This window comes from Schistocerca serialis, chromosome 1, assembly GCF_023864345.2.
Source record: "Schistocerca serialis cubense isolate TAMUIC-IGC-003099 chromosome 1, iqSchSeri2.2, whole genome shotgun sequence".
In the NCBI taxonomy this organism is placed as follows: Eukaryota; Metazoa; Arthropoda; class Insecta; order Orthoptera; family Acrididae; genus Schistocerca; species Schistocerca serialis.
This window is the reverse complement of record NC_064638.1, coordinates 604,400,658-604,425,549: the sequence shown is the minus strand read 5'-3', so window position 1 is coordinate 604,425,549 and position 24,892 is coordinate 604,400,658. Positions and strand designations below refer to the sequence as shown.

Below are 24,892 nucleotides of genomic sequence, written 5' to 3'. Positions count from 1 at the left end.
ATGAACAGTCTCAGTGTTAAAAATCCATGCATTATTGTAAAGTGGGAACTTTCTATTGTTGTGCCGAGCAGGAAGTTATTGTAACCATAATTGTCGATGTGCTCAGTAGCTAGCAGCCTTGGGACAATTCCTGTACAAGTTTGTTGAGTTTCTCATGCAAGGTTATAAAATAACGACAGTTTTTGTAAAACTGTGTACTGTGTGGGGTGATTTCGGACAATGCCAAGAACGTATAAGAGCAGGAGAGGTGTTACAAAATTTGTATGGTATACCTAAATCAACTAAAATAAAGTACAGGAAGCACATAAAAAGGGGGAGGGGGGGGGGGGGGGGGGAAGAAAACAGCCAGTGCTAAATAAAGAGGAAGAAGAAATGTTGAAGCAAGGTATCTTGAGAGCTGCACAGTGGGTATTTCCATTCACTAAATTGGATATTAGATATTTAGTTAAATGCTACCTTGATAAATCTGGCTGAAAAGAGAAGAAATTTCATAGTAATTTGCCAGGAGAAGAATGGATGCATTTATTCCTCAAACGATAGTCTGAAGATTTTTCCACTCGCTTAAGTGAAAATATTAAACGAGCTCATGCAGAAGTGAACAAAGAGACTGTTAAGATGTTTTTCTCCAATATCAAGGCAAAGCTGGAAAATCTCCCACCATGTGTAAAATGTCACCAAAATCAAATAAAAAGCGTGTAGAATTTAAAAAAAAATTCACCCTCTATATACTGTAACTTCGGACAGAGATTTAAAACACACATTTGTCCGAAATCACCCCAATCCATGGAGTGACTTCGGACACTTTATTTAACTGCCTCAGATAAATATACTTACACATACACATTCTGGTTCTGGGATATTTTATTTGTTACACACATACCCTACCACTTCCATAATAATCAGTTCAATCTAACAATATATATGAAAGTTACAATCAAAATAATGAAAAAAACCGTCCGAAATCACCCTGTTTGACAGTACCCCCTTGTACTTGCAGTATGGTATGGCTGTATTCTTCAGAGTCTACAACAATAGCACTGTTATGTAATATGGAATGTATAATCAGTTAAAATAACTACCCTACATCTCACCAGTACTCTTCCTTCACCCCCCACCCCCCCCCCCCCCCTCCCACCCCCCCCCCCCCTTCTGCCCTCCCGCCCCTCCGTGCCCTTCAATCCTTCTGTCACAAGATAGACCTTTCTATGTGTGTTCTCCCAGTACCACTTGGTATTAGGTTTTTTTGAGTATCTAATTACATTATATTTTAAGAATGCATGATCAGCAAGCCAATGCAGATTTACTATGTGCACAGACAAACAGTAAACTATTATTGTGATTCTGCTGTAAAACAAAATGTGGGGGCAACTTTATGAGAATTGGAGATGGATGGTGGGCACCTTTACTGCTACCATGTTCATGTCATGCTGGGAATTGGCTTCAGAATCAGTGCAGCAGTGATTGTGGACCAGTCCCTTTCTGCAGCTCAGTAAGGGCCAAATGCACAGTTCTGTACAGTTTTATACTCATCCTAACTACAGAACAGTCCTCAAACCACTGCAGACCAGGCAAATGTCAGACTTACGTAAAATGTCATAATTTTGCATGAAGAGCATGACAACCAAAAAAGGAAAGATATATCATGACTGTTAAATGGTATTTACTATCATGGTTGGCAGTGTAAAAGCTGCAGCCACAGACAATCAATGCTGGAAATTTGTGAGTATTCTGTTACTAACAAAAAAAATTGTACCCAAATCCCACAAGGGGGAAAGTGGCCCCCTCCCTCCCTTGCAGATGCCTATACTCATACAAATACCTGAGTGTATCGATTTGTATGGATATGAATTGGAATGATCTCACAGGCTCAGTCCAAGACAAAGCAGGTGGCAAACATTAGTTCATTGGAAGGACACTGGGAAAATACAGTCAGTCTACAAAGGGAAATTGCTTACAAAAAACTTGTGCAACTCATCTGAGACCATTGCTCAAGTGTATGGGACTAATACCAAACAGGACGAACAGAGGATATTGAACATATACAAAAAAAGGCAGTATCAATGGTCACAGATTTGTTTGACCCATGGGAGAGCATCACAGAAATGATGAAGAACTTGAACTGGCAAGCATTCAAGGATAGATGTCAACTATTTCACTAAGCCTATTTACAAAGTTTCTGGAACCAATATTAAGGGGGAATCTAGGAATAAACTACAACCACCTATGTATTACTCCTACAGGAACCACAGAGACAAAGTTTGACTGATTGCAGAACACACATAGGCATTTAAGGAGCCACTCTTCCAGCACTTCATCTGTGAGCAGAATGGGAGGAAGTCCTAATGTGGTATGGAGGGAAGCACCCCGTCATGTACTTCACATTGGTTTGCAGAGTATAGATGTAGATGCAGCTGCTCTTTTAACTGAGTCATATTCACTGGTTTTACCAAATGATCACGACATCCACCTGCCACTAATTTTCTCCTCCTATTTCATAGTTACCCTATTTGATTCCAAGTCTTCCACACAATTCAACCAGTGATGAATTATCAGCAGTAAACACTTCACCAGGACACTGCTATTATTTATTCATGAAAAGAATTTTTAAATGGATAAATTTTTAATTATTATATTAAAAAACGCAGAAATATACATTGCATTAACAAAAGTCATATGAATGATCATATCTCCATACAGATGATGTTGTTGGGGATGTTAATGTTAAAAAAGAAGTCGCTATGACATATACCATTTATTTCATGAAAATGGCACATTTATTGACAATTTGGTACTGGCATTTCTTCTTCTCTGTGAATGATGTTCTAATTTGCAGAAACCATCATTTAATGGTTCTTGGCTAATGTCTCAAAAACATCATTTCCTGAATTGTACAGAAGTGTCTAAGTTGTGTGAAGGTCTCCTTTAGTTAGAATATCAATGATTTTGTGTTTTCTTGTGCTATCCTTCATCTAGACTTTCTTTAAGTATGCTCTGGTAGCAAAGCAATTACTTGTTGTGCTGTTTGTCGCTATATGATCTTGTGGAATGATATCGATTTTCAAAGGGAGGTATCTTTATCAACTGTTCTTGGGTGGGATTAACAATTATTTTAAACACTTTTATAGACATTATTATCACATTTGAGTGTTAATTTTTTTCATTTATGTAGTCCATAATTGAACTTTGGCCTTTAGCCGTTTTCAAGTGAAGTGTTGGATAAATGTTGTGCTTTAGGACATGTTAAAATTTAAAATATTATACACTTTGTCATCATTACACTGTCCAGTTGCAGTGGTTGTGTATATGATATTTCTAACATCACTTGCATAAATAACAGGAAGCTTCTGAATCTATCCGCTCTTAGATAGCAAACATTCAGGGTGATTGGGCTCAAATCACCAATCACTCAGATTTGTTTCTTCCATGGTTTACTTTAATACACTCCTGGAAATTGAAATAAGAACACCGTGAATTCATTGTCCCAGGAAGGGGAAACTTTATTGACACATTCCTGGGGTCAGATACATCACATGATCACACTGACAGAACCACAGGCACATAGACACAGGCAACAGAGCATGCACAATGTCGGCACTAGTACAGTGTATATCCACCTTTCGCAGCAATGCAGGCTGCTATTCTCCCATGGAGACGATCGTAGAGATGCTGGATGTAGTCCTGTGGAACGGCTTGCCATGCCATTTCCACCTGGCGCCTCAGTTGGACCAGCGTTCGTGCTGGACGTGCAGACCGCGTGAGACGACGCTTCATCCAGTCCCAAACATGCTCAATGGGGGACAGATCCGGAGATCTTGCTGGCCAGGGTAGTTGACTTACACCTTCTAGAGCACGTTGGGTGGCACGGGATACATGTGGACGTGCATTGTCCTGTTGGAACAGCAAGTTCCCTTGCCGGTCTAGGAATGGTAGAACGATGGGTTTGATGACGGTTTGGATGTACCGTGCACTATTCAGTGTCCCCTCGACGATCACCAGTGGTGTACGGCCAGTGTAGGAGATCGCTCCCCACACCATGATGCCGGGTGTTGGCCCTGTGTGCCTCGGTCGTATGCAGTCCTGATTGTGGCGCTCACCTGCACGGCGCCAAACACGCATACGACCATCATTGGCACCAAGGCAGAAGCGACTCTCATCGCTGAAGACGACACGTCTCCATTCGTCCCTCCATTCACGCCTGTCGCGACACCACTGGAGGCGGGCTGCACGATGTTGGGGCGTGAGCGGAAGACGGCCTAACGGTGTGCGGGACCGTAGCCCAGCTTCATGGAGACGGTTGCGAATGGTCCTCGCCGATACCCCAGGAGCAACAGTGTCCCTAATTTGCTGGGAAGTGGCGGTGCGGTCCCCTACGGCACTACATAGGATCCTACGGTCTTGGCGTGCATCCGTGCGTCGCTGCGGTCCGGTCCCAGGTCGACGGGCACGTGCACCTTCCGCCGACCACTGGCGACAACATCGATGTACTGTGGAGACCTCACGCCCCACGTGTTGAGCAATTCGGCGGTACGTCCACCCGGCCTCCCGCATGCCCACTATACGCCCTCGCTCAAAGTCCGTCAACTGCACATACAGTTCACGTCCACGCTGTCGCGGCATGCTACCAGTGTTAAAGACTGCGATGGAGCTCCGTATGCCATGGCAAACTGGCTGACACTGACGGCGGCGGTGCACAAATGCTGCGCAGCTAGCGCCATTCGACGGCCAACACCGCGGTTCCTGGTGTGTCCGCTGTGCCGTGCGTGTGATCATTGCTTGTACAGCCCTCTCGCAGTGTCCGGTGCAAGTATGGTGGGTCTGACACACCGGTGTCAATGTGTTCTTTTTTCCATTTCCAGGAGTGTAGATTAAGTTGGACATTGTGAACATTCCTTTGTTAAAGGCAATGCTGTCACAACTGTGCCATCTACCTGAGTACCAAATATAATTATTGGTAACTTTGACTGTGAAGACTGTCCAGGTACATTTCATGGGACTTAAAGACTTCTAGTTTGAAAGCTGTTTACATATGAGCTGTGCTTCCGTAAAAGAACAGCAAAAGTTGTGCATTTTGCAATCTTCAATCATTTATTTAATAAGTTACATATAAATGACTAAAAATAAAGTAGTACTCTCCCAAAGTAAGCCCACATACAATTAACTGCATATTTCCAGCACACAAGAAGAAATTAGAAAAAAGACTGTTATGATACTAGACAAAACAGATGAAGGCTATGCTGTTATCACAACAATTACATAGCAAATGTATTACTAAAATTCATCCTCCTTGTGCTACTGAAAGCTCAATTTGCTATAGTATGAGCTCCAAAGGAAAACAAATGTGCATGAAGTTTCCACGCAGTTTCATGGGGGGGGGGGGGGGACCCCCTCAGTCATAGTGCAATGAGTGAGCCATTACTGTGGTTCACAATGAATGTCAATCTGATAAAGCAGTATCACAAACTGTCACTATATCTGCTTTCCATGTGTACAACACAATATATAAAAGCATCTTAAAGTATTTGAAATTCAAATGTTTTTCTTTACTGATCCAGGAAATCTCTACAGATTGTGGGATGTTATTTGTTCAATGTGCTCCCCCTCCCCCTCACACACACACAGGTGTGCATGAATGTGTGTGTCTGAGTTCAAAATATATTGTAATAGTGCAATAAAGTAATTCTATTAGATCTTGCTTTAGGAGCAGCAGCAGTTTTTGCACATTCTTGCTTCAAGTCTGTTGAATTTCACATGGTAAAGTTCTGTCATTGAACTGATGGCTGCAATCTCACAATCTTCATCCAATCAAATGGTACACATGACCAATGATCAAAAAATATCTACTTCACTACTAATAGGTTTATTCTTATTAAGCGTTAGCATAGAAGCTAGTTATTACCAGTTGCTTAGTCATAAGAATCGTTTTAACATGTAGAAATCTGACAGCTCTCTCTATACGTCATTGAATTATGGAATGTGATCTATTAGTCTCATAACACACACAATCTGCATCTACATCTATACTCTGAAAACCACCATGAAGTGCATGGCAGAGGGTGTGTCCCACTGTGCTAGTTATTAGGGTTTCTTCCTGTTCCATTCACGTATGGAGTGTGGGCAGAATGATTGTTTGAATGCCTCTGTGTGGGCAGTAATTATTCTAATCTTATCCTTGCAATCCCCATTTGATTGATACATAGGGGGCTGTAGTATAGTCCTAGAGTCATCATTTAAAGCCAGTGCTTGAAACTCCATTAACAGACTTTCTCAGGATACCTTTCTCAGGATAGCTTACATCTATTTTCAAGAATCTTCCAGTTCAGTTCCTTCCGTATCACTGTGACACTCTCTTATTAATGAAACAAACCGGTGGCCATTCATGTTGCCGTTCTCTGTATATGTTCACTATCCCCTGTTTGGTATGGGCCCCACACTGTTGAGCAATATTCTAGAACTGAATGCAAGAGTGATTTGTAAGCGATCTCTCATAGACTGATTGCACTTCCTTAGTATTCTACCAATAAACTGCAGTCTACCACCTGCTTTACCCATGACTGAGCCAATGTGATCATTCCATTTCATATCCCTACAAAGTGTTACACCCAGGTATCTGTACAAGTTGGCTGATTCCAGTAGTGACTCATTAATATTATAGTCACAGGATACTATGTTTCTTCATTTTTTCAAGTGCACAATTTTACATTTCCAAATATTTAAAGCAAGTAGACAATCTTTGCACCACTTTGAAATCTTATCAAGACCTAACTGAATATTTATGCAGCTTCGTTCAGACAGTACTTCTTAATAGCTAACTGCATCATCTACAAAAAGTGTGATGTTACTGTTAATACAGACTGCAATGTTACTGATATAGAACATGAACAGTAAGGGTCCCAACACACTTCCCTGGGGCACACCTGAAGTTACTTCTACATCTGACCATCACTCTCCATTCACAATAACATGCTGTGTCCTCCCTACCAAAAGGTCCTCAATCCAGTCACAAATTTCACTTGATACCTCATAAAAAAAATTCTTTTGATAATAAGCATAGAAGTGGCACCGAGTCAAATGCTGTTTGGAAATGAAGAAATATCATATCCATCTGACAGCCTCGATCGAAAGATTTTAGTATGTCATGTGAAAAAAGTGTGAATTGGGAGTGACGTGATCGATGTTTTCAGAATCCATGCTGGTTGGCATTGAAGAGATCATTTTGTTCAAGATATCTCATTATGTCGGAGCTCACAATATGTTCTGAGATTCTGCAACAAATCGATGTCAATGATACTGGATGATAGTTCTGTGTGTCACTTCTAGCACCCTTCTTGTGCTTTCTTCCAACTACTGGGCACCGTTTTTTGTTACAAGGATTTACAATAGATTACAGTTAGGATAACTTAGCCTCAAATTTGGTGTAGAATCTGTTAGGGATTCAATTGGGCCCTGGAGAATTGTTCTAAATCATTTGATTCAGATACAGGAGAAATGTCAAAATACTATAGGATGATTTCACCAAAACAGATGACTTATGCTAATAACAATATTTTAATAATCATACAGTTCTGTTATAGGAAAAAAGTCCACTATTATGTTACACCTAGCTCAAATTAACAGTTCTTCCATAAATTTTTTTATTGAATAGTAACATTTGTCCCACAAAACCTTCTGTAGCCTTAGTTTTAGATTATATGGCTTTAAGTATGTTTTTGCCTATTAACTTATTCCATATTTTTATTCACATATACTATGGAGGCTGCGCATATAATTTCAGTTGGTGTGTGGGAATCATAAAATTCTCTTTGTTTCTTATCTTACAGTTCTGGCTAGAATGATTCTCCTTAAACAATTTTTGTTCACTGTGTAAGAAGATTATAGTTTCATAAATGTATAGAGAGTGAACAGTTAGGATTTAGTTTCCAAGATACTGGATTCTGATTTGTTTCTGTTTGCTGTGCAGTACATATGATCTGACAACTTTCTCCTGGAGCTTCAGTATCTGAAGTACCTATACTACTTGAACTTCCCTAGAAAATTGTACCATATCTAATAACAAATTCAAGTTGACTATGATATGCTATATTTTGTGTACTCATGTCAGTAGCATTTGCTAGTATCTGCATCGCAAATGTGAAACTGTTTAATTTATTTGATAGGAAGTCAACATGTGTATTCCAGCTTAAGTTTTTGCCCACATTTAATCCGAGGAATCTGACCATATCAACTTCTTCCATAAGTTGACTGTATGCCATATTTTTAGCTCTACAAATTTTGAGTGTTTGATTTTGAAATGTACCAAATGGGTTTTCTCAATGTTCTGTTTCAGCCCATTAAAGTGTAACCAGTTTTCTAGGGTACTGAGTGTGCTCACAATAGAGCTCAGAATTTTTTCTGCATTATCATATTTAAGTAAAATGTAAGTATCATCTGCAAACAGAATTGGTGAGGAATTTATATTTACATGTAAGTCAGTGCAGTAATTAATCTGCACATAGCTCTAAAGTTATTCTTGTAAATTTAAGTGAGCAGATAACAGAGTCACAGTACCTAGCATGTGCTGACAAAATTTTATGGGCCAAAGGCAAATGTCATTGCATGTATTCCAGAAATATCTACAGAACATAACAGACTGGTTGGGTAACTCAGTATCTAGTGGCAGAGTAGAAGACACTCGGTGCAGGTGGATGGATAAGGTAATAAGAGAAGAGTACTAAAAGCCACACACAATGGGTATATCTGCAGCAGCTAAAGGGTTAATAATCCTGGACAGTATAGTGCTTTAGAACAGACTGCCAACCAGATACACTTCATGACAAGTAAAGTGAATCACTCGGAAGAGGAGGAGGGGATTATTCAGTTGGGAATGGCATCATAAAGCCAGTGTCTCCTCTCCCCAGTCAAGGGAGCCCACAACTCTTGTAAATGGACCTTAATGTCTAGAATAATGACACTGCGATGAAGTTGATGTTCAAGCTGATTTTATCTGGGTCATGTCTGGGGATCTTGCTGGCTATAGGTGTACCTCAACATCAAGCAGACAGTTCATAGAGACATGTGCAAAGTGTGGATGAATATTGTCTTCTTGAAAAGTTGCACAACAATTGTCTCACATGTGAGGTAACACATGAAGATGCAGGATGTTCTTGATTTACATTGTGCCAGCAGATTTCCCTCAGTCACTACCGGCCATGACCTGGAGTCTTACCCAATGGCTCCCCACATCATACTGAACCATGATGGTCATCCAGCCTAGTGCAGAACCAACATTCATCACTGAACACAATGCAGTGCCAGTCACCAGAAGTTCATGCTTCCTGGTTGCAGCACCCCCACAACAAACACAGCCATTTGTATTGTAGTATTAATGGAAGTTTATGCAGGGGATGGTAATTCCCTAGTCCACCTGCTGCTAGCCTCTAATCAATGGTGTGGGATGACAGAATGTTGCAGGGAGTTCATTAATTGTTCCCAGATGGCAAGTGCAGATGTGAAGGTGTTATAATGTGCTTGCTGCACAATAAGACAATCCTTCTTTGTGGCAGTCAGACATTATCGAACAGAACCTTGATGACAAATATGCCTGCCCTCAAGTACCCAAGCTGTGAAACATCAGGCCACAGTCACGTCCAAATGCCAGACAAATCTGGAAATGGTATGAATCAACCAGCCAGACAAATCAAGACCCACAATGAAGCCCCTTCAAAACTTTGTCAGCTGCTGGTAAAGCTGTCTTACATAAATACATAGTATTTTTGTGTTCTTCAAAGTGATCATTCAACATTTGAAATCGTTTACCAAGCCTGGTAACAAAACTATTCATGGACACAATAATGCACTCTGATGGCTGTTCTGCCAGTCACAGAAAATTGTAACTCTAATAATTTTGAAATCTGTTGTCTGGGTGTACATGTACAAAGTTACATTGACATTAGACTGTGTTTTTGGGGTACCTCACTTTTTTGTCAGACATTGTAAGGTAAAACACATGACATGCCTCCATTGGTTACCTTTAATATTAGACTTGACTCTGAGTAAATGCTGCCTTAGTGTTTACTGTACAATGTTCTGCTTAATGAAGCATCACAGAAGATGGTTGTTGAAAATGTAAGTGCCATCAGACATGTAAGACAGTCATTCAAACTGATAGGTAGTTGTATGGAACACAAACACTGTGAAGAAGTATCTTCTTTTTACGACTGTACGCCAAAGGAGACCACTAGGGACAATCTTTGATGGCATACAAGATAACAAACTGAAACTCATGCAGTCAGGGAAATAAATTTGAGGTTACTGAATGCATGGGAGTGACTGACTACACAGACTGTTTAAAGGGACAGCCACACAGTGAGAATTCTAACACCCAATGGCACAAAATTCCCTGTCGTACTGTCTGTCACATGGTACCTGTTGAACCCAGTCATTATATTTTATGATTAGGCTCTGGTTCCAATATTTCACTAATTCAAATAGGCTCATAATGTGAGTTCACTGTTCCAAGCCAACGTAACACAAGATACTCTCCATCATAACACCATTGTCAAGTCATGATTCTTGCTTTAAGAGACTGAAAATCACTACTATCCAGCTGTAATGCCAACAAAATAAGGTCTTGCAGAAACTGTAATTTCATCTTGTAATTTGTAGCACATGTCATAAATATGATTCTCATCACTGTAGTGATGAAATGTTGATTTCAGAACTTAGAATTGACAGCTAAAAGTCCTTTCTCTCTTTATAGTTTCTTTCTGTTACATTCACAGTTGGAACATGGGAAGAATGACAGCTTATAATACCTTGTGTAAGCAGTTCTTTGTCTAATTTTATCTTTGCAGTATCTATGGATATGGGCTAAGGATTATATAAAGATACTATCTTGCAAGCAGGTTATAGGAGTGTGTAATTATGTTTTGGTGTGATAATAGGCCAGTAAAATTTTTACATGGTTTCTGGATTGCTATTTCCTGCCAGTTAAAGCAAACCTGTGAGAATTAGCATCACATTACTTAGTATGCACTCATGGTGATAGGATCAACAGTCTATTTACTTAACACTTGGGGCACATATATGAAACAGCAAAGGTAGCACAGCCTCACACAAAGCAGTACATTTATCAGTGGAACCAAAGGGGATCCAAGATTAACAGAGCAACTCAAAAATAAACTTTAATTTCTACAATTTTGTTATTTGTTTCCCAGTAGGAATTTGAGACAAAGGGGTAAGAAAAGTATGCACAGATATTAAAAATGAGCATTATTTTTCTCTTAGCTTCAGGTCAAAGTAACATACTCATTTATCTTCATGACAAGTGCTTGTATCTTCTCTGTTTGTTTGGTGTTTTGTCCTAGGTCACAGAGTGCCTCTGAGAGTGCCATGCTCGATCCAGAATGTTGTTGCAGCTGTGAGTACAAGGCAGACAGAATGAGCTGCAGTGCCACAGAACCAGCCATTGGGTGCACATCTGCAGGTACCATCTCCTCAATAAGGGCTGCAGCACACAGTAGATGTGGGGGTACACACTCCACAATTTGTCCCACACAGTCCAGTGCCAGTATCATAGCCTGGTCTGTACTGGCACCATCCTAAAAAAAGTAAAAACTTTATCATAAGTTGGGCAAGAATTCATGAAAGACAATAGTTGAGATTTTAATACATGCCTTATATCTATCTGGATATTTATCTATCTGAAACAGAACAAAAGCATTCTTTACCCTTACTGACTCCTTTATTGTTGGTGAAAATGCTAGGTTATTGGCAAAGGGTATACAATCAGCTTACACCTTTTTCAGTTTGGGACCTAGTCTGGACTGTTCTTCATTTCCCTCTTCTTGGCTCAGTGTCTTCCTCCATTCCAAATGACATTATCCACAAGACAGTTAAAAAGAAGCAGAGAGAGTCCATCACCTTGTCTGATGACAGTTTTGATTTCAAAGGAGTCTGTGATCTCACCAATGAATTTCACTTTTGACAATGAGTCACTCAGAATCTGTTTATCAGAATTCTGGATGAAATACCCTTGTAATTATTGGCACCCGTTTTGTCTCCCTTTTGATGGAATGGGTGGATTAGTGCCAATGATCATTCAGAGGGTATCCTACTCTCTCTCCATGTCCCCTGAAAGAGTTCACTTAGTTTGGTCAGAGTATCTTTAGTTACCAGTTTCAAGAGCATCGCCACTATTAAGTCCTCTCCAAATGCTTTATTATCCTTCAGGCTATCAGTGATATGTTTAATTTCTGTCTCAGATGATGGATGATAGTTGAACAATATTTTGGTAGCATGGCATATGAGTAACTCCCTTTTGATTCATTAATTTTTTGAATTACAGAGCCAAGATACTACTGTTCTCCTTATAGTTCAAGCCAAGCATTTCATTTTCAACTCTAAAGTATATGCTCGGGGCTTGCTACCTTTACAGATTAGATTTGATAGTTTAGATTTTACTGGCACAAAATTTTATTACTTCAAGTAGACAATGCTTTACAGATTTTAAATATTTTTGAAAAATCATGATTTGTCATAAATTATCTGTATGTCAATATTATAACTTCTAGTTCCTGTCAAAAAGCAAACCATATTTATGCTTTAGACATTTATTGGAGTGCATATGACCAAGTGCAATATGTTAACAGAGTGAAGCACAAGGCATTGTGCTTTAACCTTTAATGTGTTTTCCAATGTATAAATCATGTATTTCCCTGCACTCAATAATTTTAGTGAAGTTGATGAATAGCATGCAGCTAGACTGATCATAACTGGATAGATGTCCTACAATTAATGCATTTTTTATGCATTGAGATGGTCTGCCATTTCACTAAAACTGCTACTTTTAATAAAGAAAACAAGAAGCTTAATTTATCTTTGTTGTAAAAAGTATTGGCACACACACAAACAAAGCAGCTACTGTGCCAAATCAAGATTTTTCACAAAGTTTAACATTTCATAGCACAACATTCAATTTAAGCAAGATATTTTTATTGAGATATAATTAAACAGAAGGTGAATAATTTAGACAATTTTCGTGCATGGATTATTTAGTAAATCAGAAAGAAGTGACAAATAACCTTCACAGCACAGATGAGAGTTTGTGTGATGGGAAAAACTAATGACTCTAATGGTCTCAGAAGTGCTTGTACCCATGGTGGCCTATTCTGATTCCATATCTGGAAAACAGAAAACAAGAAGCTTAATTTCTCTTTGTTGTAAAAAGTATTGACACACACACAAACAAAACAATGGAAAACTGTACACTGTAAAAGATAACAAATAAATTTCCTTGAAATTGATTTATTCCCTGTATTCAGTATCTAGTAATTTTACCTGAATAGCACAGTTACAAATTAAAAATAATAACATGAATCATCACAGATAAATGTATCCAAGATAGTAGTACTAGTTTTACAAGCTACATTAATACATTCGTAAATTTCATCAAGCTACTAGGAAAGAGTTTTAATAATTTTTGCAAACTTATCTGTATAAATTATTTGTAGTGATGTTAGCATTGATTCCTATCATACAGAACTAATGATGCTTACAGTTGTTATTCTCTCAGTTTGAATTACTGCAATACGACTTCCTGAAAGTAACACACACTGTGCCTGTTTACAAAAAAGGCAGTCCACATGAAGTGTCAAGCTACAGGCCCATATCTATAATACCAGTGCTAGTGAAGGTGATGGAATCAATAATGAAAGAACAACTATTAAGTTACTTTTGAAGGAAATAGTCTCTTTTATTACGTGCAACATAGCTTTCGGAAGGTCAGGAGAACAACAACAGCTGTACTTGACTTAGTTGTAAACATAAGTCAGTGTTTTGAAAACAAAGAGTCTATAGCACTAGTACTCTGTGACCTTAGTAAGGCATTTGACTGCATCCCACATAAGGCCTTGCTCAGAAAGCTAAAAACATATAATGTAGGGGGATCTGTCCTGCAAACTCTTGAATCTTACCTGAGAAACAGGTGACAGAGCATGGTGTGCCACAGGGATCAATAATAGGGCCCCTGCTGTTCCTTATCTTTGTAAATGACATAGGCTCCAATGGGCACACCTTGCAGTTTGCAGATGATACAACCTTGTTCTCAAAAGGAGAGAATGTTGAACAGGCAGTCCAACAAGCAGAAGTCTTGTTCATTCAAGCTAAGGCCTGGTTTACCATGAGCAAAATGAAAATTAATGAAGAAAAAACTCAAGAGGATGATTGCAGCCTCAGCAATTCTGGAGCACTGGGTAACACAGCAGATATTAAACTTCTGGGCTTTCTCATTGATACCAAATTAACCTGGCAACAGCACACCAAACATGTATGTTCCAAACTTTCATGCATCCTCTACCTCTTGAGGAAACAGAAAACTATAGTACTGGAACAGTACCTTCTAACTGTGTACTATGCAATGTTCCAAAGCCACATCAGTTGTGGACTGTTGTTTTGGGGCCATTCTGCAGGCTGCAAGAATGTGCTTTTACTGCAAAAGAAAGCAATGAGGATCACTACTTCAAGCAAAAAAACAGACCACTGTAAACCAATTTTCACCAGGTTAGGAGTTCTGACTGTTTACAGCCAGTATATATTGAACTGCCACTTCCACATAAAGAGAAACTGTGGTATAGTCAATGCCCACACCGTGGCACCTGCAGCTGCGTGGCTGCGGTCTTTACATCATACAGCCAATGGCCGGCACGCCCCGCTTATGCGCAGCTCTGCACAGCTGTAAAGTGCAGGCGCAGAGCGTGGACCTCACACACTGAGTACCTCGACACTGTCATGGAAACCTCGGCCAGCATCCTCCAGAGAGACAGTTATGTGAGGCCGTGCCGCCAATCATAACAGGACACGACAAGTGGACTCGGTTACGGCGGGCATATTCCTCCGCCACTCGCCCTATATAGCCGCATACGACACCATGCCTGGCAGTCTCGTGTTGGGCTACCTACTTGCTACATGGATGTCGTCATTGTTTCTCCAATTACAGATACAACAGAAACCATGATACTTACAGAAAGAGAAATGAAGTTCACGAATATAGCACTTACAACAAAGACAGTATTGACATGCCAAGGTGTTGATTAGCAAAGACACAAAACAGGTTCCCAATGGTGGCCCTAAAATTGTTTAATGCTCTACCTGATCACATTCAGTCTTTACCATGGGAGCAGTTTAAAACTACTATTTTGTGCAAGCTAAAAGAGCAAACCTTCTACAATATTGAAGAATTCTTCTCTAGTAATAGTATAGTGTTTACTTGAGCTGCAGCTCAGTTCCATGACTCCAACAGCAACCATTATATTTAATTTCATTGTATACTTGTATCTATTTTATAGTTGTGATATAATTGTAATCTAATTTATAACTTAAATATGTCTTGCGGTATTAAATTACTATCATAGTAAAGTTGTATTCGTGTATTTTGCTAATGTTGTATCTTGATGCTGTCTGTCCAGCTGTGGCTGGTGAATGGCATAGAATTGGTAATAAATGGTAATAATAAATAATAATAAAAATGTTTCCAATGACAAATGAAGGTCATAATACAACAATCAATTCAAATACCCAGGCACCTTCAGCGATTTAGATGTAAATATGATAGTAAATGGCGTATCAGAACATGACAGTCAATTATTGACTACAAAACATGGCTGTGTATAGCAATGAAAATAATCAGTTTTTGGAAGTATAATGTAACTGGATGGATAAAAAGATCCGCTCATCAAGCTGACCGAGAGATCTACACCGGCACCTAGCGGCAGCCACTGAGTAACAGCACCACACAATGTCAAAGGTATCGACATGCATCATACCCACTACTAACAAAGCCTACCCTTGCATGACCTGTCACAGGCAGCAAGACATCAGCTACTGCTCTTACCAACCGACCTAACTATTGCAGAGATTTTTTTTTTCCTTGGCTCTTGCCTTGGCACTTTTTTTCCTCTGCCCTTCAAACCGCTACCCTTTGTTTGACTTTTGACCCAATCTATATCCAAGTGAGCGCATATTAATGGTTAACCTTAACCAGACATATGCAAACATCGCAGTACCCACATCCTGCGACACCTCATTTTAGTGAAAACAAACCCTTATGCAGAAATGACAGTAGACCTTTCGAGTTGGCCATCATGCCGGCGTGGGCGTGGAGGGGCTCCACCTTTTAAAATAAAAAAGCAGAGGCAGGAGAACACACATAAAAAGCTATTGAAATTCATGAGCTTTTGGAGCCAGTGGATGCCTCTGCTTGCAGAAGGATTGAAGGGGAAGAAGAGGAGTAAAGGAAAAGGACTGGTGAGATGGAGGAAATGGAGAGAGTTCAGAAAAGCCACCCAGAACACCTGGTCAATGGAGATGGCTCTGAGCACTATGGGACTTAACATCTGTGGTCATCAGTCCGGTCAATGGAGACTTCCCGGATGGAATGAGAGGGAAAGATTGATTGTTGGGGATGACATCAGACATGGTTTGAGAACCCGAGAGCTTAAAGGTGGAAAATAGGAGACAGAGATTACTGACAAAATATCATTAATAAGAGTGAAAAGCTAAGTGCATTTATTACAACCAGGGAAAACAAAGTGAATATATCACTGTTCTACGGTTTATTGACACAACACTGATACAAAATAATTATGTTACCAAGTTTAGATGAACACTTTATGGAAATTATATAAATTGATGATGGTTATACCATTGTGCAGGAAGTGCAAGTTAAATGCTGAATTTTGGCAGAAATCGTAAGTCTGTTGACATACTAAGCTTAGTGAATGTTGAAGTCCAAGGTCCAGTATAGCATTTGGATTCGAAGTCCAGAGTGCAGCCAAATCAACATTGAACAGCAGGTCCACTGCAGTATAGCACTTCCTAGTTGAGGAATAGAACATAGCATGATGAGAATTGTCTTGTAGACGTAAGTAGTGGCGTTAAATAAGGCTCCATAGTTAATGGAGCTGGTAGCTGGGGTCGCTGTATTTTCTGAGTGTTATGGGTTTGAAATGTGCCCAAGTGAAGACTGCCTGCAATGTTAACAGTGGGCCACACATGGAGAAGTGTGGCCAACGATAGGTTTCTTGGCCTTGCATAATGGAGTGCATAGCAGCTTGGTGCGGAGCTTTAATAGTGGTGGATATGATACCCCTTCCACCTTGGGGAAACAGGAAAAAATTTACTGCAAATGACTACCACAAGCATGGCATCCTCCTCCGAGTCCTCAGCAGCATTAGTGACTCGGGGCACAGGAGCATATGAAAGAAAACACCCAGGCTGAGGGCTAAGGTTGTATGGTGTTGACCTTGGCAGCAGAGCAATTGGAGCAGGAGGAGCCAGTGGCATGTCTTCATCTTCATCCAGAAATACTCAAGGTTGGTGATCGGGTGACATCCCATAGTCTGGAAGGGCAGCCTCTGGGGATGGGCAAAGTCTGGGGTGATTTTCTGTAGTTGGGGTGTAGTGTTGATCAGCTGGTTGTGGGAAAAAGGCATGTATATGCCTTGTGTTTACACTGGCTGGGTGACTTGGGATAGGATGGGAACTAGGTGGCTGGTAACGGTGGTGCAGAGAGTAGGACGGAAAAAAACTGTCGGGAAACTAGGTGGGGACGAATTTGATTGGCATGTCGCAGAGCCTCCCAGTTCAGAAGCTGTGCATGGAAAACCTTCTGGCCCCATGCTGGATGATTGTTCCTGGAATCCAGGCTGGTTGCTGGCCAAACCCTTTTGCCCACACCTAAGTCCCAGTGCAGAACTTTGAAGGAGGCAATGGTGGTGCTGGCCATGGAGTCAGTATGAACATGCTCGAGAGAGTCCAGGGAGGGTCCATGGAGAAGTTCTGCTGGACTTTTGTCTCTGGTGAGTGTCGACCCACAACTGGTCAAAAAAAGTTAGTGATGCATCAGTGGAATGATGCTGAAGGTATTCCTTCATCTGAGTTTTAAAAGTGTGAACCATCCTCTTGGCTTCTCCATTAGATTGTGGATGGAAGGGGGCCCTGGAATGTGGGTACTTCTATGCTGGGCCAGAAAGCATGAAACTCCTCACTATGAAATTGTGGGCCATTGTCAGCTACAAGAACTTCTGGCAGACTTTCAATCACAAGTTTTACTAAGGCTGTGATGGTGTTGGTGGCTGACATGGCATTGCATCAGACAACATATGGAAATATGGAGTAGGTGTCAACCACTATCAAGAACATGGTGTGAAACACTGGCCCAGCAAAATCAATGTTTACCCACTCCCAAGGGCGAGCAGATGGGGGCCAAGAGGAAATGAATGTCGTGGGGCAGCCAGCTGGCTTTGGCAGAATGGAGATGTTTGGGAGAGTCATTCAGTCTGCTGGTTCATGCCCAGCCAATAAGTGATCCTGTAAGCCAGGAGTTTAGTTCAGGATACCCCCAGTGACCTTGGTGCAATAGTTGCAGTACATATTGAAAGAGCAAAGTAACTGTATTTCCGAAGAAGTGCTTGCTATTATGTAGCAGAAAGTTGAACATACATAAAAGCTTCCACATTTGGGCACAGGAACAGTTTCAGTGATGAAGAAGTCCACATTATGAAGCAGCAGTTCAGAATTTCAGAGAAACAGCACTCACAATCTGAGCAAACATTATATCAGATATGATAACATTCAAGAGTTCCACAGCATATTGATAAAGCTGTTCAGGATTAACTGCAGACTCATTATCTGTGGAGAATGTAGTACTGATTTTCTGTCAGATATCCCTGACTGAATGTAATAATAATAATAATAATAATTTTAGCTGCAGTACATTGTCTACAGGGCTGGTAACTGCTGGGTAAGTAAGTAAGTAATACTATTACTAATAATAATGTTTTCATGTGGCTTAGGTGCAAGACCCTCAATTGGATACAGCTTCAGTGACTTGCATGTTCCTAACCTACACCAGTAAACCTGCCAGGTAAAGAAGACCTACAATTACACCTGAAATCTGATATCGTTTCACATTGCTGGAGAATCTTCATATCATTGAGAGGTGATGCCTAGATTAAATGCAAACTGAAAAATTTCCATGGTTTGACTGGGATTCGAGTCCACAGCTTCTCGGTTTACAGATATGTGCTTTACCATATAAATTGACTTATTTATTGCAATTTATAAAAATCTGTTACAAATTATTATCCAATAAACACTCCACATGCATAATTTTTTCTTCTAAACCATTTGATTGAATGTACTACAAGTTGTTGATATTCTGGTTTATATTATTGCTCACATAAAGTCATACTGCACCTGCTAACAGCAATTTTTTTAAATCAATTACTTTTAGTACATTAGGTGAAAAATAATAGTAAACTGTTTAAATGATGATGATGGTCACATATTTAATGATAGATTTAAGCCACAAAATACAAATACTGTCTAACAGAATCATTTCAGCTCTGATGAATTAAACTAACTATTTAAAGATAGCTCATGAGAAGAACAATGGAAAGAGATCTACGGGTAGACACTGACGAAATTAAATGTAAAACTTTTCCCAATATATCAATATGGCATCTAGTGTCTTGTTTCCCCAAACACAAATGAGGGTAAAGTTGAACACAAGCACAGATAAGGGCTGGATAATTTTATGGGCATATTATAAGGGTATTCTGAAAAGATGCCTCTGAATTTTTTATGTGAAAATCCTTAAAGCTTTCTAAATAAAACATACATTATTATGGAACTATGTTGGTGCATGAGAAACAGTGTGCTCTAATAGAGTTTCAAATCCAATGAGATCATCCACACATGGAGCACCCTCTCTTTCAGCATGACAATGCCAGACCGCATATGAGTGCTGCGTTATCTGCAAGAATCCAGTGCCTTGGATTCATTTCATCGATCATCCTCCATACTGACTCGATTTAGTTCCATCCAATTTTCACCTTCAAGGCCTTCAGTTTGATAATGATGAAGCAGTGCAAGCAGAGGCGAGGTTGTGACTCTTTCAACTCTAACATCAACAAACTGGTCAGTTGTTGAGAGAAACATGTTCACTGTCAGGGTGACTAAGTTGAGGAATAAAGGACGGACACACACACACACACACACACACACACACACACACACACACACACACACAAGATGGGAGGCAGGGAGAGGAACTTGGGGTGGTTGGGTGTGGCTTGGAGGGAAGCAGCCAGTTCGCTGGCTAGGAATGTGGGAGGGAATGTGGGAGGGATGGGTGGCAGGAGTAGAATTTTAATATCATTTGTTATGTTTAAAAAGCGTTAAGAATTTTCATATAAAAAGCCTGGAGGCATTGCTTTTCAACATGTCCTCGTACTATGACCTTTGCTGTGGTAATAATATACACCTTATCTTGGCAGTATTTGGTATAGATAGCCTTGATACATAATAAGGTTCTTGTATCATGAGCAAATTTTCTAGTTATTCATAAACTCATTAACATCTCTGACAGATAATTTAACTGTGTCCAAAAGAGGATGTATCAAAACACTGGGCATAAAGTGGCACCGTATTTTATGGTCTCCCATTCTGAATTGACTTTTATTCCTGTTGATTGGTCCTTTAAGGTAATACTCTGAATTCCATTGCAAATACAACAATTTAAGTCATGCAAGTAAGAAAAGATATTAATATAGAAGAAATAAAATATTATGTGCATACCAAACATCACTATAAGAATAAACAAAATTTCTCTAGACCAATTTTACTTCTTCAATCTGTAATGTCTCTGACATACTTTCATCATTTTGTCATATTGCTTTAAATGCAATTTACTATGAGCTTTGAAAAAGTAATAGCCTGTAGAAATCAATAGCCATAGTTTTATATGAAACTTAATATTATTTATAAACAATAAAACAAGGGATAGTATTCCCAAAAAGATTTATAAAATGCTTCATTGAATATGTTTTAAAAATTTATTTAATGGGTTTGGTGCCTATTATTTACAGTTGCAGGATCTATGAGACTCAGTTTCGTAGGGAAGATGCATACTTATTCATCCAAATTAATTTTCCTGTTGTGTACTATTAAGATTTACAAAGTCCACTGTATCTTTAAATAAAAAGTTTCAACAAAATAAATCATAAAGGTGAATTAAGAAAAACAGAGGTAACAAAACTATCATATTTAGTTGATGACTGTTGCATTCTGGTCAAAGCTGCCAGAGATGGTGGTCATATGAGCCTTTTTGTCTGTCACACAATGAAGTTTTCAGGAAATATACCTCAGAGCATGGACAGGCCCACAGTTTGGCTTATCAAATGAAGACAAAATTTTAATATCTCTTTAGATATTATTTATATTCACCCAAGTTTATTGCTGCAAATAAGACGATATATAATTTAATGATCTTAGAAAAAGATAGATTGTCACTTACCATAAAAATGGCACATTAGGATGCAAACAGATGACCGCCATCTCCAACAGCATGACGCGATCCAAGCTGCTGGAGGTGGTGGTTGTGTGATTGAGGTGTGCTTGCTTGTATGAATGAATGTGAGTGTGTTTCTTTTTCTGGGGAAGGGTGGGGCTGAAAGCTAATGTATAACTGACTTTTAACTGTGCCTATATGCAACTCAATATGCCGTCTTTATGGTATGTTGCAGTCATGGCTGAAAGCAAATGTGTAGGTGACTTTTTTGTTGTGTGTGTCTGCAATTTAATGTGCCATCTTTACAGTTAGTAGCAATCTATGTGTTCATTACATTGTTGATAATGCACCCTGGAGTTTCCATTGCTTTATATAATCTGATGCTCTTTGACCCAATATATGCTGTGTGCTCATAACAAAGAAAAGGTCTTGGACAGCTCTCAGAGCACACAATAATTGCCATGCTTAGAGATTTTAGAATTTCTGTAATCCCTGTGAGATGTCAAAGTTTTGAAGACAATGTTTCTTTATAAAACAGGTAGTATATTTGAGTAAAGTATCATCCCTTACTTGAGATTTTGGTTTTAGTTCCTCTGTCACTATACGACTATCAACAGAAATTAATTTGAATTAAGTTACTAGTAATGTCATTGTGCCCCATCCATATCACTGTTACTTTCAGAGAAATTAATCCCACTGAAATTACATCTGTTTTCTAAGTTATTGGAAGGTACTTATGAGATTCTGCTAACCTCTTATACAGGGTGTTTCTCTGTCAATGTGACAAACAGCTAGATTTGACACAGCACATTATGGGGAACAACTTATGCCAGAGACAAATTTTTGCTGACACTACCCAGAAATGCTAGTCGTCCTTCAGTATTAGTTGACCTGCGACATTGATATTTCACTGAACTAGCAGGACCTACTAACCAAGTGTGAAGTATACTACCTACCCCACTAAACTCATAGAGTGATGTTTGAAAAGAAATCCATAAGAGAAAGATTCCCTAAGTGGAGAAAGATATTTTAGAAGTGAATCAGGAATTATGCTTGGCCAACCACCTTACATGCAGGGCATGTGACTGGATGATAGGCAACGCACATTGCATACAAGCACAACAGATTCCCTGCCGTAACTCAAGAGCATAAACAGTGTGAAACAATGCCTAGCATCACCAGAGAGATTCAGAAAGCCTTTTTTCCATTAGAAAATCTGTTCCCCAAAATGTGATCTATCACCCATAGATGTTCTGGTGGTGGGGGTAAGGAGGAGGCAGGGCAGGGAGTGGGAGGGATACCAGGGTAGGAGTGGGGAATGGTAAAGTGCTGCTTGTGGGAGCATACAGGGTTGAGATGGAGAGAGGTTAGGGCAGCTAGGTAGAGGCGAGAGGTTATAAGAAGGGGCAGGGATAGTGGGGAGGAGGAGGGGGGGGGGGGGGGGGTAGCAAAATAGAAGAGAAATAAAAATGTTGAGGATGGGTTGGTGGAATAGAGGGCTATGTAGTGCTGGAATGGGAACAAGGAATGGGCTAGATGGTTAAGGACAAAGACTAACAAAGGTTGAGGCCAGGAGAGTTACGGGAATATAGGATATATTGCAGGGAGAGCTCCAAACCATGCAATTCAGAAAACCTGGTGTTGGTGTGAAGGATCCAGATGGCATAGGGTGCGAAGCAATCATTAAAATGAAGAGTGTTGTGTTGGACATCATGCTCAGCAACATGGTGGTGCAGCTGTTTCTTGGCCATAATTTGTTGGTGGCCATTTATGCAGACAGACAGCTTGTTGGCTGTCATGCCCACAAAGAATGCAGCACAGTGGTTGCAGCTTAGCTAATAGATCACATGACTGGTTTCACAGATAGTCCTGCCTTTGATGGGGCAGGTGATGTTTGTGACTGGATTTGAGTAGGTGGGAGGATGTATGGGACAGGTCCTGAATCTAGATCTATTGCAGGGATATGAGCCATGGTGACATGAGGTTGGGAGCAAGCATTGTATAGGGATGGACGAGGATACTGCGTTGTTTCGGTAGGCAGCGGAATACCACTGTGGAAGGGTGGGATGGATAGTGGGTATGGCATTTCTCATTTCAGAGTATGATGAGGTGTAGTCAAAATCTGGGTAGAGAATGTAGTTAAGTACTCCAGTCCTGGGTGGTACTACTAAGTCATGAGGGGTATGCTCTCTTGTGGTTGAACAGTGGGGCTTTGGAAGGTGGTGGGTGACTGGAAAAATAAGGCATGAAAGATCTGTTTTTGTAAGAGGTTGGGAGGGTAATTATGGCCTATGAAGGCCTCAGTGAGACCCCCCATATGTTTTGAGAGGGACTGCTCATCGTTACAGATGTAATGGCCAAGGGTGGCTAGGCTGTATGTGAGGGACTTCTTGGTATAGAATGGGTGGCAGCTGTTGAAATGGAGGTATTGCTAGGGGTTGGTAGGTTTGATATGGACAGAGGTACTGATCTAGCCATCTTTGAGTTGGAGGTCAACATTGAGGAAAGTGGCATGTTGGGTTAAGTAGGACAAGGTGAAGCGAGTGGGGGAGAAGGTGTTGAGGTGCTGAAGGAATGTGGATGTGGTATAGTCACCCTCGATCCAGAGCATGAAGATGTCATCAATGAATCTGAAACAGGTAGGGGTTTGGGATTCTGGGTTTTTAGGGAGGATTTGTCTTAATGGCCCATGAATAAATTGGCATAGGATGGTGCCATCTGAGTGCCCATAGCTGTACCCTACATTTGTTTGTAGGTAATACCTTCAAAGGAGAAGTAATTGTGGGTGAGGATATAGTTGGTCTGGTGACTAGGGAGGAGGTTATTGGTTTCGAATCTGTTGGGCATCGACTAAGATAGTTTTCAGTAGCAGTAATGCCATGAGCATTAGGGATGTTAGTGTAAAGCAATGTGGCAACAATAGTGATGAACAGGGCACCATGTGGTAAAGGAATAAGAATTGTGGAGAGATATTGGAAGAAATGGTTGTTATCTTTTATATAGGAGGGAAGGTTGCAGATAATAAGCTGAAGATGTTGGTGTAGAGGACCAGAGATTCTCTCAGTGGAGACATAGTAACCGGCCACAATGGGGTGACCTGGGTGGTAGGTTTGGTTCAAATGGCTCTGAGCACTATGGGACTCAACTGCTGAGGTCATTAGTCCCCTAGAACTTAGAACTAGTTAAACCTAACTAACATAAGGACATCACAAACATCCATGCCCGAGGCAGGATTCGAACCTGCGACCGTAGCGGTCTTGCGGTTCCAGACTGCAGCGCCTTTAACCGCACGGCCACTTCGGCCGGCTGGTGGTAGGTTTATGGACTTCAGGAAGCGTGTAGGACATAGGAGTGCAGGGAGTGGTAGAGGTGAGGAAAGAGATACGTTCTGGGGAGAGGTTATGGAATGTGCCTAAGAATTTGAGGAGAGACTGGAGATTCTACTGGATTTTTCTGGACTAGGGTCACTGTGAGATGGTTTGTAGGTGGATGAATCTGACAGCTGGCAAAGTCCATCTGCCAGCTAATTCTTGTGGCTCAAAACAACAGTGGCAGAGTCTATGTCAG

General features: G+C 40.3%; 1 protein-coding gene and 1 long non-coding RNA gene across 3 annotated transcripts in view; one reads left to right on the top strand and one right to left on the bottom strand.

Moving 5' to 3' along the window:
• Positions 1-19,055, top strand: part of LOC126477283 (uncharacterized) — a 61,080-nt gene extending 42,025 nt beyond the window's left edge. For both annotated transcript variants that reach the window (XR_007587431.1, XR_007587432.1), the window contains exons 2-3: positions 11,343-11,461; positions 18,828-19,055. This is a non-coding gene — a long non-coding RNA (uncharacterized LOC126477283). The remainder of the gene's footprint in view (positions 1-11,342; positions 11,462-18,827) is intronic.
• Positions 1-24,892, bottom strand: part of LOC126477267 (uncharacterized protein KIAA0825 homolog) — a 177,721-nt gene that overhangs the window by 34,141 nt on the left and 118,688 nt on the right. The window contains exons 8-9 of the mRNA XM_050103604.1: positions 13,059-13,157; positions 11,284-11,576 (exon numbers count right to left, since the gene is read on the bottom strand). Coding sequence (XP_049959561.1) covers positions 11,284-11,576; positions 13,059-13,157 — 392 coding nt within the window. The remainder of the gene's footprint in view (positions 1-11,283; positions 11,577-13,058; positions 13,158-24,892) is intronic.